Source organism: Saccopteryx leptura, chromosome 3, assembly GCF_036850995.1.
Source record: "Saccopteryx leptura isolate mSacLep1 chromosome 3, mSacLep1_pri_phased_curated, whole genome shotgun sequence".
Lineage (NCBI taxonomy): Eukaryota > Metazoa > Chordata > Mammalia > Chiroptera > Emballonuridae > Saccopteryx > Saccopteryx leptura.
In genome coordinates, this window is record NC_089505.1 from 78,114,867 (window position 1) to 78,135,260 (window position 20,394).

A 20,394-nucleotide genomic window follows, 5' to 3' on the forward strand; every position below is an offset into this window, starting at 1 on the left:
TAAATGATAAAGAGAAAATATTAAAAGCCGCTAGAGAAAAAAAGACTATCACCTAAAAAGGAGCCCCCATAAGAATGACTTCTGACTTCTCAACAGAAACACTTGAGGCCAGAAGGGAATGGCAAGAAATATTCAAAGTAATGCAGAACAAGAACCTACAACCAAGACTACTTTATCCAGCAAGGCTATCATTTAAAATTGAAGGAGAAATAAAAAGCTTTACAGACAAAAAAAAAAACCTGAAGGAATTCACTGCAACCAAACCAAGGCTGCAAGAAATGCTAAGGGACCTGTTGTAAACAGATCGAAGGAAAAAAAGAATATAGCAAAAGAGGAATACAGTTTTAAAGAAAAAAAAATGGCAATAAACAATTACATATCAGTAATAACCTTAAATGTTAATGGATTAAATGATCCAATCAAGAGACATAGGGTAGCTGCGTGGATAAGAAAACAGGACCCATACATATGTTGTCTAAAAGAGACACACGTTAAATCAAAAGATGCACACAGACTGAAGATAAAAGGAAGGAAAAAAATATTTCACGCAAATGGAAATGAAAAAGAAGCTGGGGTAACAATACTTATATAAGACAAAATGGACTTTAAAACAAAGACCATAGTTAGAGATAAAGAAGGTCACTACATAATGATAAAGGGAGCAATCCAAAAGGAAGATATAACCATTATAAATATCTACACACCTAAAACATAAATAAATAAATAAATAAATAAATAAATAAATAAATATCTACGCACCTAATATAGGAGCACCTAAATATATAAAGCAGACTTTGATGGACTTAAAGGGCGAGATCAACAGCAATACTATAATAGTACGGGATTTCAATACCCCATTAACATCATTAGATAGATCCTCAAGAAAGAAAATTAACAAAGAAACAGCAGACTTAAAGGACATATTAGATCAACTCAATTTAATAGATATCTTCAGAACCTTTCACCCTAAAACAGCAGAATATACATTCTTTTCAAACGCTCATGGTGCATTCTCTAGAATAGACCACATGTTAGGGCACAGAAGCGGTCTCAACAAATTTAAGAAGATTGAAATCATATCAAGCACTTTCTCTGATCACAATGGCATTAAACTAGAAATCAACCACAATAGAAAAACTGAAAAACATTCAAACACTTGGAAACTAAATAGCACGTTATTAAATAACGAATGGGTTAACATTGAGATCGAAGAAGAAATTTAAAAAATTCCTAGAAACAAATGATAATGAGCATACATCAACTCAAAATTTATGGGACACAGCAAATACAGTCCTGAGAGGGAAGTTTATAGCATTACAGGCATACCTCCAGAAGGTAGAAAAAGCTCAAATAAACAACTTAACCCTGCACCTAAAAGAACTAGAAAAAGAAAAGCAAGTAAAGCCCAGAGCTAGTAGAAGGAAGGAAATAATAAAGATCAGAGCAGCCCTGGCCGGTTGGCTCAGCGGTAGAGCATCGGCCTGGCGTGCGGGGGACCCGGGTTTGATTCCTGGCCAGGGCACATAGGAGAAGCACCCATCGGCTTCTCCACACCCCCCTCCTTCCTCTCTGTCTCTCTCTTCCCCTCCCGCAGCCAAGGCTCCATTGGAGCAAAGATGGCCCGGGTGCTGGGGATGGCTCCTTGGCCTCTGCCCCAGGCGCTAGAGTGGCTCTGGTCACAGCAGAGCGATGCCCCGGACGGGCAGAGCATCGCCCCCTGGTGGGCAGAGCGTCGCCCCTGGTGGGCGTTCCGGGTGGATCCCGGTCGGGCGCATGCAGGAGTCTGTCTGACTGTCTCTCCCCATTTCCAGCTTCAGAAAAATACAAAAAAAAAAAAAAAAATGACATAGAGGCTAAAGAAACAATACAGAGGATCAATGAAACTAGGAGCTGCTTCTTTGAGAAGGTAAACAAGATCGATGAACCTTTAACAAGACTCACCAAGAAAAATAGAGAGAGGACTCAAATAAATAAAATTAGAATCGTAAAACCATAAGCATCTTAGAAGAAAACATAGGCAGTAAGCTCTCTGACATCTCTTGCAGCAATATATTTGCTGATTTGTCTCCACAGGCAAGTGAAATTAAAGACAGGATAAATAAATGGGACTTTATCAAACTAAAAAGCTTTTGCACAGCTAAAGACAATAAAAACAATAAAAAGACAAACTACACAATGGGAGAATATATTTGACATTGCATCCAATAAGGGGTTAATAACCAAAATTTATAAAGAACTTGTAAAGCTTAATACCGGGAAGACAGACAATCCAATCCAAAAATGGGCAAAAGAAAAGAATAGACACTTCTCTAAAGAGGACACACAGATGGCCAATAGGCATATGAAAAAATGTTCAACATCACTAATGATTAGAGAAATGCAAATTAAAACCACAATGAGATATCACCTCACACCAGTCAGAATGGCGCTCATCAATAAAACAACACAGAATAAGTGCTGGCGCTGATGTGGAGAAAAGGGAACCCTCCTGCACTGCTGGTGGGAATGCAGACTGGTGCAGCCACTGTGGAAAACAGTATGGAGATTCCTCAAGAAATTAAAAATCAAACTGCCTTTTGACCCAGATATACCACTGTTAGGAATATACCCCAAGAACACCATAGCACTATTTGAAAAGAAGAAATGCACCCCCTTGTTTATGGCATCATTGTTCACAATAGCAAAGATCTGGAAACAGCTCAAGTGTCCATCAGAGGACGAGTGGATTAAAAAGATTTGGTATATATATACTATGAAATACTACTCAGCCATAAGAAATGATGACATAAGATCTTTTACAACAACATGGTTGGGCCTTGAACATTATTCTGAGCGAAAGAAGTAAATCAGAAAAAACTAAGAACTATGTGATTCCATACATAGGTGGGACATAAAGATGAGACTCAGAGACATGGACAACAGTGTTGGGGTTACAGGGTGGGGGGAGGAGAAGGAGGGGGTTGGGGGAGGGGAGGGGCACAAAGATCATGGCTTTTCAGCATTTACCATATTCCCCCTTTAATCTATAGACAAACAGCAAATATTTACTTATGGTGTTTCCACTATAAAGACTGCTGTCTTAGGGACAAATGCTGATGAACTATTTCAGCAGTTCCTCCTTCTTCAAAGACTTATATGTCAATATAGAGCTCCATGTTTCATAGGACATACTCAAGCTCACTCCATGCTCCCTGGAGCTTTAGCACAAGGGAATGCCCTTTTTCTCTCTCTCTCTCTCTCTCACTCTTTTCTTTTTTGTTGTATTTTTTCTTTTATTTATTTATTTTTTGTATTTTTCTGAAGATGGAAATGGGGAGGCAGTCAGACAGAGATATGTGCCTGACCGGGATCCACCTGGCATGCCTACCGGTGGGGAATGCTCTGCCCATCTGGAGTGTTGCTCTGTTGCAACCAGAGCCATTCTAGCGCCTGAGGCAGAGGCCATGGGGCCATCCTTAGTGCCTGGGTGGCTTTGCTCTGGTGGAGCCTTGGCTGCGGGAGGGGAAGAGAGAGACAGAGAGGAAGGAGAGGGGGAGGGGTGGAGAAGTCGATGGGTGCTTCTTCTGTGTGCTCTGACTGGAAATCGAACCCGGGAATCCTGCACACCAGGCCAATGCTCTACCACTGAGCCAACTGGCCAGGGCCTAGTAATGCCCTTGTAGATCAAGCTACCCCAAATAAAATTATCTGGAGCAACCATGACAGACCGAGCAAGTCAGTCTCATACTATTCATCACCAGAACGGTGCAGTCCAGTGTAAACAGTTTCAACTTTCTCGGGAAGCAGAATGGCAGATTGGGAAATCCTGTCCAAGGGGTGCTATACTGCCCCTTCATGTGGAGTTAACCCTAAAGAACCCCTACCAGGACAACTTTGGCAGATGGATGTTACTCATATACCTTCATTTGGCAAACTGTCGTATGTCCACATTACAGTGGATACATATTCCGGATCTATAGTAACCTCTGTCAGAACAGGAGAGGCTGCTAATCATGTTATAGCTCATTGTCTGTATGCATTGCTCTATTATTGGATTTCCTAAACTGGCTAAACTGAAAATTCTCCTGCATATGGAGCAAAAGCATTTACTGTATTTTGTCATGCTTACAATCTTTAAAGTTAAGGTATTATTAAAGTGTACTCAGCAAACATTTTAAGGTCAATTAAAAAAAATTTAAAAGGGGGTAGTCATATCCTGAAACTCCTACGGGTCTACCATATCATGCTTCTTACTTAAAAAAAAAAAAAAAAAAATTACATTTCTTTTGAATGCTGATGAACAGGAGACACCAAATCTTTTTCGCCTGCAAACCACTACCTTCTTTATTAGACCCAGCTAATAACACTGTTTTGTCTTTTTCCAAACAGCTCCAGATATATGGAAAAGATCTATATAGGTGGATGGGGATCCTCAAACCCCTCAGCGAGATCTTCTAAGCATGGCTTTTAAGATACCTAGAGGCAGAAAAAGCCCAATAGAGATCAGGGGAACTACCAGCTTTTAGGATACACCCTTAAAGGCTCCAACGCCCCAAAGGGGTCTCATAGGATGCCATCTGGGTCCTGCTTCAATAGTGGAAAGGAAGGTCATTGAGCTAAAGCCTGCCAGGCTTACATGCCTCTGCTGTGAGGAAACAGGGACACTGGAGGGTAGGCTTCCCCCTCGCTCCTCTAAGGGGGGTTCAGTCTCTTCCAGCCCTGCTCCAGCCACCTATGACCTAACCTTGCCCAGAAAGCTGGGGTTTGCCACTGAAGCCTGAAGGTGCCCAGGGGCATCGGCCCCATCTATGACACTGTGGATGAGCCTAGGGTATTTCTTCCAAGAAGCAGGTAAACTGATCTCATTCGCACAAGGGCCACTTAACTATGTTTTGCCTGAATAGTCAGGTTTTTTATTTTTCCCTCAAAGATCTCTGTTGTGGGTGTTGATAGTCCTATTTTCTGCTGCTTTGCTTAATATATAGTGTTTCCTTTATCCCTCCTACCTCAATGCCCCACTCATATTTCAGGCTGGGACCTACTCCTAATTTAGAGCTCTCTTTCCCCCTTTTTCCAACTTCTATTATAAATCTACCTTTGCCACCCAGCTTAGTGTATCCCAAAGATCTCTTCACCATGCCACAATTGCAGAGCTCCAGGGAAAAGCAACCTGTTCTCATCTCTCCAGGCAGAGGAGAACAGAAGCTCCATATCCATGCATGCTGCAAATGGCTTTTTCCAGTCTACCTGAACCATTACCAGCTAGAAGCAGCAGTCATAGGGACTTGGACATGAGCTGCAAAGTATAGAATGGTGACGACAATTCCAGTGCCATGAGGACTTTTCCTGGATATGGACTTTTCCTGGACTCCTGCTCCCTGTGACAGTTCCTAACAGACTGAACTGTGGTTAGGTTGCATTTTTCAGGAATTTGGCATGGTGATGGGGCCAACTTGGACTTGGTGAACATGTTAAGGACACTACTTTTTTATGGATTCTTGCTGTATTGTCCAAGAGTTTGCTTAAAGGCTTTTAATCAGTGTAAAAAAAAAAAAATAGAAGATTGGATAAAGAAGATGGGGCACATATACACCATGGTATACTATTCAGCTAGAAGAAATGATGACATCGGATCACTTACAGCAGAATGGTGGAATCTTGATTACATTATGCGGAGTGAAATAAGTGAATAAGAAAAAAACAAGAACTGCGGGATTCTATATATTGGTGGGACATAAAAATGAGACTAAGAGACATGGACAGGAGTGGGGTGGTTATGGGGGGGGTGAGGGGAGGGGAGGAGGGAGAGGGGGAGGGGGAGGGGTACAAAGAAAACTGGATAGAGGGTGACAGAGGATGATATCTCTTTGGGTGATGGGTATGCAACAGAACTAAATGACAGGATAACCTGGAAATGTTTTCTTTGAATATATGTACCCTGATTTATTGATGTCACCCCATTAAAATAAAAATTTATTTATAAAAAAAAATGTGAAGCAGTGATAGTGTCAACATGGACTTGGTGAAATTACAGTAACATGTTAATGACAAATTAAGACTAAGAATTTTATTTTAGGTCCTGTTGTATTAGTTAAGATTTTGCTAGATAATCTAATAGGCTTTAATCACTTCATTGCATTTGGACACTTGTTATAGTATCTGTTAGCATTGGTTATTTTAATATTTTTGTTTATTTTATATTTTTTCAGTCTGCTTCCAAATCAAAACATGGGAATTCAGATGAGTATGAGTCACAGCACACTAATTGAAGTTTTAAAAAATACAGAAGGGGGGGTCTGTCGGGGACTGAAATATAAATAGGGTGTTTTTGCAATCTGGATATGTCTAAAAGACAGAGGTGTTAGGCCCAACACCCCACCTCACCTGCCTAGTTAACAATGAGCTATACCTGATTCCTGCTTGTCCCACCCATGTTCTCCAGAGCAGGGTGAGAGCTAGTTTCTTATTGGTGTTAAGTTAGATTTAAATAGTATGGTGGGGGTTGTCTTTGAGTTGTCTTGGAAACAATTGCATTGCTAATGGACCATGGTTTTTCCCTGAATAAAGACAGATGTGCTTCTAGGGGCTGCCATTGCATCGGCTCAGGAACAGTAGAGACTGTTCGCTGTGCTGTCCTCCTGAACCCATCTGTATGTATATATATTTAAGTCTCTTTCTATCATTTATTCAGTTTCCTACCTTTTTTTGTTCTAGACCTCATAATAGACTCATTGCGGCTGGACCTCAATACCTGCCTGCCTTTCTCCCTTTGAGTGACAGCTGTTTACATCTACATAAAGCTCCCACTCGGGCTCCCTTAGGGGTTGATCTAGTAAGCCTGGCTGGCTGCAGTATACCGCACCAAGCACTTCTAAGTAATTGTGCTGCAGCTTTCCCTTCTTCACTGGGAGCAGTATTGCTGGATTTAAAGTGGTACACATCTCTATTACCAGTCTTGGGTTTTCACATAACAAACTCTGCTACTTAGTGAGACAGGTATTAGTGGCTACTGACTTCCTTTGGCATTCACCAGAGTCACTACAGCATGTGGCTCCTGCATCTTTAGTTCTTGGCCCAAGGTTAATTTGTCTGCCTCTTGTACCAGCATACATCTGGCTTCTAGGGCTCTCAAGCATGATGGCCAGCCTTTTTAAATTTTTTTTTATTTTTTATTTATTTATTTATTTATTTTTATTTATTTATTTTTTTCATTTTTCTGAAGCTGGAAACAGGGAGAGACAGTCTGACAGACTCCCGCATGCGCCCGACCGGGATCCACCCGGCACGCCCACCAGAGGCAACGCTCTGCCCACCAGGGGGCGATGCTCTGCCCATCCTGGGCGTCGCCATGTTGCGACCAGAGCCACTCTAGCACCTGAGGCAGAGGCCACAGAGCCATCCCCAGTGCCCGGGCCATCTTTGCTCCAATGGAGCCTTGGCTGCAGGAGGGGAAGAGAGAGATAGAGAGGAAGGCGCGGCGGAGGGGTGGAGAAGCAAATGGGCGCTTCTCCTGTGTGCCCTGGCCGGGAATCAAACCTGGGTCCTCCGCACGCTAGGCCGATGCTCTACCGCTGAGCCAACCGGCCAGGGCCTAATTTTTTTTTATTTTTTACAGAGACAGAGAGTAAGTCAGAGAAAGGAATAGACAGGGACAGACAGGAACGGAGAGATGAGAAACATCAATCATTAGTTTTTCGTTGTGCATTGCAACACCTTAATTGTTCATTGATTGCCTTCTCATACATGCCTTGACTACAGGCCTTCAGCAGACCGAGTAATCCCTTGCTCGAGCCAGCAACCTTGGGATCAAGGTGGTGAGCTCTTGCTCAAACCAGATGAGCCCTCGCTCAATCTGGTGACCTTGGGGTCTCAAACCTGGATCTTCCGCATCCCAGTACGATGCTCTTTCCACTGCACCACCGCCCAGTCAGGCTATGATGGCCAGCCTTTTGCAACCCTTTCTAATTTCTTGAAGAGGTAGGCTACTGGTCTATGCCATGACCACAAGTCCTGTGTTAATACATCCACAGTTGTCTTGCTCCTCTCTGAGACATACAGCACAAAAGCTTTTTCTAGGTTAGAAAGACCTAATGCTGAGGCAACTTGTAATTCCATTTTAAGAGTCAGTAAAGCACTCTTCTGTTTCAGCTTACACTCTGAGGGATCGTCCCCCCCCCCCCCATGTAACTTCATAGACCGGTTTGGCCAGAACTACAAAGTTGGGGATCCAGAACTTTGCACTACTGGCTAAACCCCTCTATGAAGTCACAAAATGGGGAGAAAAAGAGCCCATGTACTGGGGGCCGGAACAGAACTGTGCCTTTCACACTTTTAAAAAGGAATTACAAGTTGCTTCAGGACTAGGTATTTGTAACCTAGCAAAACTTTGTGTACTGTATGTCTCAGGAGCAAAACAGCAGTGGGTGTATTAACCCAGGATTTAGGGTCATGGCCTAGACCTGTATAGCCGACGTCTCCAAGCAATTAAATGGTGTTGTAAAAGGGCTGGCCACCATGCTTAAGAGCCTTAGCAGCCACTGTCATGCTGATAAAAGAGGCAGACTAATTTTAGGACAAGATCTAAAGGTGTGGGTGCCACATGCTGTAGTGATTCTGATGAATGCCAAAGGACATCACTGGCTCACAAATGCCTGGCTCACTAAGTAACAGAGTTAATTACGTGAAAATCTACGACTGATAATAGAGGTATATAGCACTCTAAATCCAGCAACACTGCTCCCAGTGAATGAAAAAAAAGTCACAACACAATTGCTTGGAAGTACTTGATGTAGTATACTCCAGGTGGCCAGACTTGCTAGATCAACCCTTAAGGGAGTTAGACTGTGAGCTGTATGTGGACAAAAGCAGCTCCTTCAAACTCACAGGGAGAAAGACAGGCAAGGTATACAGTACCGCCACTAACACAGACTACAGAGGTGTGGCCTCTACCCCAAGGTACTTCTGCTCAGCAGGCAGAACTGATTGCCCTGACTAGAGCCTTAAAGCTCAGTGAAAGAAAAAGTGAATATCTTTACAGATTCCAGTTTTGCCTTCCTCACTCTCTAAGTACATGGGGCAATTTACAAAGAGAGAGGACTCTTAACTGCGGGGGGCAAAGATCTTAAATATCCAGGAGAAATTCTCCAGCTGTTGGAAGCAGCCTGGAAGTCAAAACTAGTAGCAGTGACCCACTGCCGAGGGCACCTGAGGGAAGAACAGTAGAAAAATGGCAGAACAGATGCAGAGCCAAAGAGGGTTTCTACGCTGCCCTACCACGAAGCTACTATAGCCTCTCTGACCTCTTGGGCCCCAGAACTGTTACCCAGATATTCTGAAGGAGAGAAAAGGTAGATGGACAATGAAGCAGCCGAAGAGGTTAAGGGCGGATAGCTGCAACTTCCAGACGGTAGAGTTGTCGTTCCCCACCTGTTGGGTCAGCAATAGTCCAAGCTTTCCATGTTGCCACCCATCTGGGACAAGAAAATACAGAAAAACTGCTAGGGAGATATTCCTATATCCGTCTCTTGGCAACTCTAGCCAAGAAAGTCAGCCATTGCAATCTTAGGAATAATTACGAAGTTCAAACCAACTCACAAGAAAAGGCTTTAACCAATGAAAGCACGTGGATGGACCCGGAACCCGCTCCTTTTTATTTTTTTTCTTTATTTTTTTTGTTTGTTTTTTTCATTTTTCTGAAGCTGGAAACAGGAAGAGACAGTCAGACAGACTCCCGCATGCGCCTGCCCGGGATCCACCCGGCACGCCCACCAGGGGCGATGCTCTGCCCATCCTGGGCGTTGCCATGTTGCGCCTGAGGCAGAGGCCACAGAGCCATGGCCAGCGCCCGGGCCATCTTTGCTCCAATGGAGCCTTGGCTGCAGGAGGGGAAGAGAGAGACAGAGAGGAAAGCGCGGCGGAGGGGTGGAGAAGCAAATGGGCGCTTCTCCTGTGTGCCCTGGCCGGGAATCGAACCCGGGTCCTCCGCACGCTAGGCCGACGCTCTACCGCTGAGCCAACCGGCCTGTGCATTTTTTTTCTTTAGATATAGACCCGCCTCGTGAAGCGGCCGACCAATTGCAGAAGCACTCATACAGTCAATAGTCCCGCCCGGGTTTTAAGGCAATGCGCACGCGCAGGTTGCCAGAAACCCGGAAGCGGCTATAGCTAGGTCACGCAGGGTCTAGTAACGATCTTTCCTGTTTAAACATGGCGCTCCCCATCCTCAGCCTTCCACGCGGGAAGCTGGAGGGTCGCTGAGGACGCCGAGCCCCCAGCGGTGAGTGCGGAGTCTCGGTGAGAAGCCCCAAGCCCTCCCGCTTCTCCCTGAGTTGGGGCTCCGCGTCTGTCCTGCGGAAAAACTGAAGCCGCCCCACACGTGTCTCCCCGCGGTCAGGTTTGGAACCCCCCCCCCCCACCCTCGCCGCCTCAGGGTTTCCTGCTTCTGTCCCGAGGGGGCAGCCCCCCCTTCCCCTGCCCCGATCGCTCAGTTTAAATTCCCGGGAGTCGGACAGTGTGCGCCCCTCCCCCGCCCGGCCTGTCTAGGCGGGTAGATCCTGGACTGCCTCCGCCACAGGCATGGGGACCTGCGGACCCCTCCTGCGATTCCCCCCAGTTAATAAGAGGCTCCGGTCCAGGAGGAGCACACTCTTCTTGGGGTGTGGATTCGGGGTGAGAACGCGGGGTCCCCAGAAGAGCCCCTGGCCCTGCCCCGGGAGGGCTGTGTGGGAGCGGCAACAGCGAAGGGGCCCCCTGACGCGCAGGACGCGCAGAGCGGGGCTGGGAGGGGTCAGGGGAGGGAGAGAGACACGGGAGGGGAGGAGAGGTCAGTGAGGGGCCATGAAGAGCCGGCAACGTGGGGGTGCGGGGGACGGGACCACGTCGTGGAAAGTTACTGTTGCATCCACAGGGTACGAGAACAAACGTCGGAGGCTCAAGAGTTTAGATGGTACTTTATTGGCCAAGTTTAACCTGCGCAGGGGTGAACTCCCAAGATGTCCAGAGACACCGTACTCACAAGGAGCTGCAAATGGGAGTCGAGCCTGGCGCTTATAGCTAGGTCCTTATATATCCTAAGTGAGCAAGCATTTACAGATGCAGATGTGGCAGTTAGCTATTCGCTAGGGAGGTCACATGCAGCATAGCAACAGGGGCCGGAGCATAGCAACAGGGGCCGGGTTAGCTTAGTGGCAAATTTCAAACAGAAACTTATGATAAGGGTCTCTGACCTTCTTTGTTCTCAGCCTCACAGGCGCCCTATCAGCACTCCCTGTTCCTGCCAGCACTCCCTGTTCCTGCCAGCACTCTGGCAGCTACAGCACACCTCCCTGAATCTAACAGACTAACCAGGGAAAGGAGCGTGAGGGGAAGAAGGGAGAAACCCCGAGGAGAGGGAGGGGCCCGGAGAGAAGGGCGCAGGGGAGCAGAAGTGGGGATAAAGAAAAAAAAAATTATTTTTTGGCCTAATGGATTTACCTATTTTTTTTTTTACACATCTCACATGTATTTCCTTTTAAAAATAACATATTGAGATAAATCTTAGTATGTTGACTGTAAAGCCAGTAGCTGTGGGCACCATCACAGCCGCCTTGCCCATGGAGGTTCGCATTTGATTTGGACAGACGGTAATAAAATGAGGGAGCCAAGAACTGGTGGGCCATTATCTTTAATCCTAGCTTGCACACAGTGGACAAGTAAAAACACACACTGGGCTCCAAAACCCAATCACATTCAGTGCTCACAAAGCTACTGAGTTATCTGAGTTTCCTAGAATCAAAGGTTTCTAAGATCACCAGACTTAATCACCTCTGTTCCCCATCTTCTTTCTTCTCCCTGCACAAACTGTGCACATACTAGCTTCTCACTCAACACTCCACCATCTTGGCTGCTTCTCCTGGCCTCCTCCACGTGGCCTTTCTCTGCTCTGCTCTCTAATGTTAATCTCAGGAACCAAGAGCAAGCTCCCGTTCTGCCCCTATCTTATAGTGTAGAAATCCAAACCTTTAATCCAATATACAAAATAGGGAAGTCTCTAATACAAAGTCACTTATCTGAGGCATGATGGGGTTGCACCACCCCACATCAAAAAGGGTGGGAAAGGTTTAGTTCTAAAACCAAGGCCCAGGCTAAAAGGATCCTGCCTGCCCACCACCAACACACATTAATATAATTACACCCATTCCAAGCATAAGGGCAACAAAAATCATCACCTGGGAGACAAACTTCCACGTGGGCAACGCCATCTTTAACAAAGTGAGCATAATGTATTTTATCTGTCCATCAAACGTGATCTGTCTTCCTTTTAAAACCTTTTGGAGCCTGAGCAGGTGGTGGCGCAGTGGATAGAGCATCAGTCTGGGATGTGGAGGACCCAGGTTCGAGACGCTAAGGTTGCCAGCTTGAGCGCAGGCTCATCTGGTTTGAGCAAAGCTCACCAGCTTGGACCCAAGGTCGCTGGATCGAGCAAGGGTTTACTCAGTCTGCTGAAGGCCCACAGTCAGGCATATGAGAAAGCAATCAATGAACAACTAAGGTGTCACAATGAAAAACTGATGACTGATGGTTTTCATTTCTCTCCGTTCCTGTTTGACTCTCTCTCTGTAAAAAAAAGGAAAAAAAAAAATTGGTATAAAAGCCCTCCTCCAACAAACATTAATATAATCATGCCTATCCCAAGCAAGAAGGGCAATTAATATTATTAATATTATCACCTGGGTGATGGGCTTCCATGTGGGCAGCGCCATCTTTAACAAAGTGAGCATAATATATTTTATCTGCCCAACATTGACTATGTGCTTTCTTGCAGTAGTTCTTGAATTTTAAAAAAGCATTGGTGATATCTCATAGCCACAGCATATAATTACCACCCCCACCCCCCCACCCCCCCCACCCCCTGTTTAATGAGAAGCAGGGAGGCAGAAAGACACTATTGCATGTATCCCTACTGGGATCTACCTTGAAAGCCCACTAGGGGGCGATGCTCTGCCATTGAACTGTTTTAGTGTCTAGCTATTCTAGTGCCTGAGGTGAGGCCTTGGAGACATCCTCAGTACCTGGGGCCACTTTGCTCCCATAAAATAATGGCTGCAGAAGGTGAAGAGAAAGAAGGTGAAGGGAGAGGGGGATGGTTGGAGAAACAGATGGTTGCTTAGCCTGAGTTCCATTACTAGGAATTGAATCCAGGACTTTGACAAAACAAGGCAATAGTATAGTTCTGCTGAACCAAATGGCCAAGGCCATAACCAGAGCTTATAATTCTTTGTCAAATAGGAGTCAGTCTCAAATTTTAAATCTTTGATCCTAGAAGTTGTTACATTAAAAAAGATTTCATATCGTTTTTCTTTTAAATATATTGTGTCAAGTTTAAATTCTAAGCCCTGCATCCATTCTAGCGTCTTTCATACGTTGAAATGGCCATTGGTATTTAGTCAACTATATTAGGTTAATTTTGCTTTTGGTAAGAATGTCTGATCTTAGCAGTCAGAGCCTTGTGTCTTGAGTTCATCAGATGTTCAGTAGCTTTTATTCATGTGATTTCTTGAATTAGTGACCGAAAAAGAGAACCCACTTTCATAGTATGGAGAAGTGTGAGGTGTGCTGTGTCTGATCCCCGTCAGCCAGTGCTGCGGAAACAGCTCTGAAGGAGCAATGCAGGCACCGTAGGGACCTAGATAAAGACACCATATCCTGGGCCCCACCTGAAGAACCACAACTTAGAGTGGAGCCCTTATCCCCAAGGGATCTGCATGCTTATTGAAGCTAAACCATTTCCTTCTGGGGTTCTATTATTAGATGGTTTGATTTTTAGGAATGGAGATCACCTGCACCACCCCCCTCAAACTCAGTTGTTCTGGGTAGAGCACCATTGTTTTGTTTAGTTCTTTATTCAATTTAGAGACTAGCTAGGGTGAGAGAGAGAGAGGAAAGAAAGAGAGAAAGAGAAATAGAGAAAGAGGAGGGAGGTATAGGAAGCATAAACTCCCATATGTGCCTTGATCAGGCAAGCCTAGGGTTTTGAACCAGCAACCTCAGTGTTCCAGGTCTACACTTTATCCACAGCACCACCTCACGTCAGGTAGCATTGTTGTTTTTATGAGCTGCTCCAGATGATTTTAGAGTGAGCCCAGGAATTAGCAGGAAGGATCCTGCATGCATTTGTTTTTTTGTTTTTTATACAAAAAATTTTATTAAAAGTCATAAGTATCCTGACCAGGTGGTGTCGCAGTGGATAAAACGTAAGACTGGGATGTAGAGGACTCAGGTTCAAAACACTGAGGTCAGTGGCCTGAGCTTGGGGTCACTGGCATGAGTGTGGGATCATAGACATGACCCCATGGTCGCTGCCTTAAAGCCCAAGGTTGCTGGCTTAAGGCAAGGGTCACTGGCTTGAGTAAGGGGTCACTGGTCTGCTGTAGTCTCCCCTTTCCCCATCAAGGCTCTTATGAGAAAGCAATCAGTGAATAGCCAAAGAGCCAAAATGAAGAATTGATGCTTCTCATCTCTCTCCCTTACTGCCTGACTGCACCTCTCTGTCCCCCCTCTGTCACATCGAATGAAATCAGTCACAGAGGTAGAACTCAGCTCAGGGAACAGGTTTCAGAGGCCAAATAGAAATCCTCAGAGCTTAGGAGAGTGGGGAGGCACAGACATGCTCCTGAGAGGAGAGTGTACCCGGGATGCATTAGTGAGAGTGGGGAGCAGGGATGGTCAGGGGAGGTGACAGGGTGTTGTGTTGAGTTTGGGCGTTCAGGAGAGAGCGCCCGTTCTCATTGCTGTGGGAATGTGTGGACGTCTGAGGGAGGACAGACAGGTGAAGACAGGAAAATAATACAGTGTGGTCTCCCTGTAGGAGCACTTTTGGCTGACTCCAGTGAGGAAGGACAGGAGAGTGTGGCCTTTTCAGCATTTCCAGGTCCTTCTGTCTGTGACTGCGGTGGAAGTGGATAGAGGGGCTGTGTGGACACCTGTGGTGGCACATTCTCGAAATGCAGACTTGACTCCTCAACATACTGTCACCTGAGAAAACAAGCAGAAGCAGGACCAGGACAGAATGGCTGCTTCTCAGGTAAGTGATGTGTCCTGGGCAGAGGCTGTGTTTGCTTTTTCTCCCAATTTCAGGGGATTTACGACCCTCAACCTTTATTTCTGTACTTCTGATGTTCCTGCGTAGTGGTGTTGTTTCCATTTACTTATTTTTTTTTAAATTTTATTTATTGATTTAGGATAGTAGGTAGAAAGATGGAGGCAGAGAAAGAGAGGGGAGAAGTGGGGAGAATCAACTTGTAGTAGGGGCTTCCCTTATGTGCCTTGACTGGGTCAGCCCAGCAACCTCAGCATCCCAGGTTGACGATTTATAGACTGTGCCACCAGTCAAGCTTGTTTTCTTTCTCTCTCTCTCTCTTTTTTTAATATTTATTTCATTGATTTTAGAGAGAATGAGGGAGAGAGTGACAGAGAGGCAAGAACATTGATCTGTTCCTGTATGTGCTCTGGACAGGGATCAAAACAGCAACCTCTGCACTTCAAGACCATGCTCTAACCTACTGAGCTATCAGACTCTTTTATTTGTCATGGTCAGCGGCTTATATACTTCCCTCCTTTGTCTCAGAGCCTTCTGTGCCTTCTCTCCATGCAGGCTCCCAGAGGGTGTGAAAAATTCCCACCATGAATTAATCACATTATTATTATTATTTAGGTAATTTAACAGGGTGACATTGATCAATAAGAGTACATAGGTTTCAGGAAAACACCATCACAGCATTTGAATTATTGAGTATGTTGTATTCCCATCACCCAGAGTTAAATTATTTCCTGTCAACTTAAACAGTGTGTCCATAAAGTCATGGTGCAGTTTTGACAGGTCACAGAAAAGCAACAAAAGACGATAGAAATGTGAAATCTGCACCAAATAAAAGGAAAACTCTCCCAGTTTCAGACCTATTCAGTGCAGTTCGATGTGGGCTCACGCACAGATTTTTTAGGGCTCCTTAGGTAGCTATCCCGTATAGCCTCTACAGACTCATCACTGACTGATGGCCTACCAAAATGGGGTTTCTCCACCAAACTGCCGGTTTCCTTCAACTGCTTGTCCCACTGAGTGATGTTATTCCTATGTGGTGGCGCTTCCTTATAAACGTGCCGATATTCACGTTGCACTTTGGTCACGGATTCAATTTTAGTGAGCCACAGAACACACTGAACTTTACTCTGTACCGTCCACATCTCGACTGGCATGGCCGTGGGCGGTTCTACTCTATACCCGGTATTACATCATCATCTGCGCATGCGCTTATGCTGCCACATCATCCTACAGAAACTGGGAGAGTCTTTCTTTAATTTGGTGCAGATTTCACATTTCTGTCGTCTTTTGTTGCTTTCCTGTGACCGGTCAAAAGTGCACCATGACTTTATGGACACATTGTATTTGTCCTTCCTCTTTATACCCTTCCCTGCACCATCCCCTTATTCTTCACCCCTTCATCCCCTCCTCCTGGTAACCACTTTTTTTATCTCTCACTTTTCCATCCCAACTATGTGTGTAAATAATTCTTAGGATTGATGCATGTATTTCACTCAGCATAATGTTCTCAGGGTCCATTCATGTTGTTATAAGTGATACTATATTATTTTTTGTGTGTGTGCACAGAGACAGAGAGAGGGGCCGATAGGGACAGACACACAGGCAGGCAGAAAGATGAGAAGCATCAGTTCTTCGTTGCACCACCTTAGTTGTTCACTGACTCCTTTCTCATATGTGCCTTGATGGGGAGGCTACATCAGAACGAGTGACCCCTTGCTCAAGTCAGGGAACTTGGGAACAAGCTGGTGAGCCTTGCTCAAACCAGAAGAGCCTGTGCTCAAGCCGGCAACCTCAGGTTTTTTAACCTGGGTCCTCCGCGTCCCATTGCGATGGTCTATCTACTGTGCCACCGCCTGTTCAAACTATGTATTATCATTTCTTATGGCTGAGTAGTATTCCATTGTACATCATCTGACCCTATCCTCTATTGAAGGACACTTTAGTTGATTTCTTGCCTAGGCCACTGTGATTTATGAAGTGATTGACATGGGGCTGCACATGTCTCTACGTACGAATGTTTCTGAGTTTTGGAGTAGATACCCTGTAGAGGGATTGCTGGGTCATGGTAGTTCTGTTCTTAATGATTTGAAGCCCATCCATACTGTCTACCACAGTGGCTGTACTAGTTTACATTTCTACAAGCAGTGAATGCGGGTTCTTTTTTCTGCACAGCCTCTCCATACTTGTTATTACCTGTCTTTTTTACAGTAGCCAGTCTAACAGGTTGTATGTCATTGTACTTTTGATTTGCATTTCTCAACTAGCAAGTGAAGATGAGCATCATTTTATATATTTGTTGGCCATTGGTTTGTCTTTTTAGGAGATGGGTGTGTTCAGGTTCTCTCTCTATTTTTTAATGGGATTGTTTCCTTTTTTGTTTCTGAGCTTTCTGAGGTCTTTATTTATATTGGATATTAACCCCTAACAGGAGCTGTTTGCAAGAATCATTTGTTCAGTTGGCTATTTGTTTTGTTTTCAGTTTCTTCTGCTCTTTAGAAGCTTTTCAGTTTGATATAGTCTTACTCATTTATTTTTTGCCTTTACTTCCCTTGCCATTGGGGTCAAATACATAAATTGTCTGTATGGTCAAGGTCGTGACTTTAGTATCTATGTTTTGTTTAATGTAATTTACTCTTTCAGCTCTTTTTTTTCTTTACTGAGACAGAGAGTCAGAGAGAGGGATAGACAGGGACAAACAGGAATGGAGAGATGAGAAGCTTCAATCAGTTTTTCGTTGAGTGTTGCAAACTTTAGTTGTTCATTGATTGCTTTCTCATATGTGCCTTGACCGCGGACCTTCAGCAGAATTAGTACCCCTTGCTCGAGCCAGCGACCTTGGGCTCAAGCTGGTGAGCTTTTCCTCAAACCAGATGAGCCTGCGCCCAGGCTGGTGACCTCAGGGTCTCAAACCTGGGTCCAATGCTCTATCCACTGCACCACTGCCTGGTCAGGCTCTTTCAGCTCTTATATTTATATTTAGGTCTTTGATCTATTTTGAATTACTTTAAAATACCTCTGGCTTTGTTCTTTTTTTTCTCAGGATTGCTTTTGTTATTTGAGTTTTTTTTTAAGGGTACATACAAACTTGGTGATTTTTTTGGTTCATTTCTTTAAAAAATGACTTGGGATGTTGATGGGTATTGCATTGTTTGTTTATAGCTTTGGGTAATATGGCCATTTTAACTATGTTGACACTTCCAATCCACAAACATGGAATATTTTTCCATTTTATTTTGTCCTTTTTAATTTCTTTAATAATGCTTTTTAGTTTTTTATAGATACTTTACATCATTTATTAAGTTTATTCCAAAGTATTTTATTTTATTTTTTCCTGCTATTGTAAAGGGAATTTTTGTTTTAGTCCATTTCCTTGAGTTTCTCTGTTGGCATATATAAAAGGAATACATTTTTGGATGTTGATTTTGTATCCTGTGACTTTACTGCATTGGTGTTTAGTTTTTAATTTATTTTGGTTGAATTTTTGGAGTTTTCCTTCTTTCTTTCTTTTTTCTTCAGTGAGAGGAGGTGAGGGTGAGACAGAATTCCACATTCACTGGACAGGGATCCACCCAGCAAGACCACTAGGGGGCGATGTTCTGCCCATCTGGGGTCCTTACTTTGTTGCTCCTGGAGAAATATTTTAGCACTTGAGGCGGAGACCATGGAGCCATCCTCAGTGCCTAGTGCCAACACACTGCAATTGAGCCATGGCTGCAGGAGGCGAAGAGGTGCAACTGAGAGGGGGTAGGGTGGAGAAGCAGATGGGTGCTTCTCCTGTGTGCCCTGAGAGGGAATTGAACCCAGGACATCCATAGGCTGGGTAGATGCTTTACCACTCAGACAGCTGGCCAGGGCGTCTAGTGTCCTATATAAAGGTTTATATTGTCTGGAAAAATGATACCATTAATTCTTTTTCAATATGAATGCCTTTTATTTCTTTCTCTTGCCTGATACTCTGGCTAAAACTTCCAGCACTATGTTGGATATTAGTGAAGAGACTGGCACCCTTGATTTGTTCCTAATTTTAGTGTAAAAGCTTTTAGTTTTTCTTCATTTAATATTATATTAGCCGATGATTTGTCATGTGTGGCTGTTATTATGTTGAGGTACTTCTATTCCAATTTTATTGAGTGTTTTAAACATATAAAGGGATGTTGTATCTTACCGAATGGCATTTCTGCATCTATTGATAAGATTGTATGACTTTTCTTCCTTTTGTTGATATGTGTTATGTTAAACGACTTACGTATATTGAACCATCTTTGTGCACCTGGAATAAATTCCACTCAATAATCATGTATTATTTCTTTCATCTGTTGTATTCTAATTGTTAGTATTTTTTTAGGATTTTTTCATCATATTCATTAGATATACTGGTCCATTGTTTTCTGTTTATTTTTGTAGTAACCTTGCCAGGTTTTGGTAACATGATATTGTTGATCATATGAAATGTGTTAAGAAGTACTGCTTGTTCTCTTTGGAAGAGTTTGAGATTCACAGGAACTGAATCTTTGAATGTTAGGTAGAATTTGCTAGTATAGTCATCTGGTCCTGGACATTTGTTTTTAGGGAGGATGTTTCTTTGGGGGGGTGATGAAGACAGAGAGAGGGACAGATAGAGACATTCAGGAGGGAAGAGAAATAAGCATCAATTCTTTGTTGTGGCTTCTTAGTTGTTCATGAATTGCTTTCTCACGTGTGCCTTGACCAGGGAGCTACAAGAGACTGAGTGACCCCTTGCTCAAGCCAGTGACGTTGGGTTCAAGCTGGTAGCCATGCTCATTCCAGTTGCCCCTGTGCTCAAGGCAGCAGCCTCAGAGTTTTGAACCTGGGCCTTCAGCGTTGCAGTCCACTGCTCTATCCACTGCGCCACCACCTGGTCAGGCCTCTTACTACTGTTTTTGCAGAATCCCTTAAATTTTTTATTTTTGTTTTTTGTATTTTTCCGAAGCCAGAAACAGGGAGGCAGTCAGACAGACTCCCGCATGTGCCCGACTGGGATCCACCCGGCACGCCCACCAAGGGGCGATGCTCTGCCCATCTGGGGCGTCGCTCTGTTGCGACCAGAGCCATTCTAGCACCTGAGGCAGAGGCCACAGAGCCATCCTCAGTGCTCGAGCCATCTTTGCTCCAATGGAGCCTTGGCTGCGGGAGGGGAAGAGAGAGGCAGAGAGGAAGGAGAGGGGGAGGGGTGGAGAAGCAGATGGGCGCTTCTCCTGTGTGCCCTGGCCGGGAATCAAACCCAGGACTCCTGCACACCAGGCCGACACTCTACCACTGAGCCAACCAGCCAGGACCAGAATCCCTTAAATTTTTATTTATTAAATTGTTACTTTCTT

General features: G+C 44.5%; 1 protein-coding gene and 1 pseudogene across 8 annotated transcripts in view; one reads left to right on the plus strand and one right to left on the minus strand.

Annotated features, from left to right (window-relative positions):
• LOC136399334 (zinc finger protein 91-like) overlaps positions 1-20,394 on the plus strand; it is a 944,498-nt gene that overhangs the window by 481,192 nt on the left and 442,912 nt on the right. For 2 of the 8 annotated variants that reach the window (XM_066374399.1, XM_066374393.1), the window contains exons 1-2: positions 10,126-10,255; positions 14,825-15,040. The exons of 3 other annotated variants lie outside the window; for them this stretch is intronic. Coding sequence is in view for 4 of the 5 variants with exons in the window: in XM_066374393.1 (XP_066230490.1) it covers positions 15,026-15,040 (15 nt within the window). In the remaining variant the exon portion in view is untranslated. 3 more of the 8 variants (XM_066374394.1, XM_066374397.1, XM_066374396.1) reach the window with 3 other exon arrangements.
• Positions 1-20,394, minus strand: part of LOC136399322 (zinc finger protein 91-like) — a 388,962-nt pseudogene that overhangs the window by 278,258 nt on the left and 90,310 nt on the right.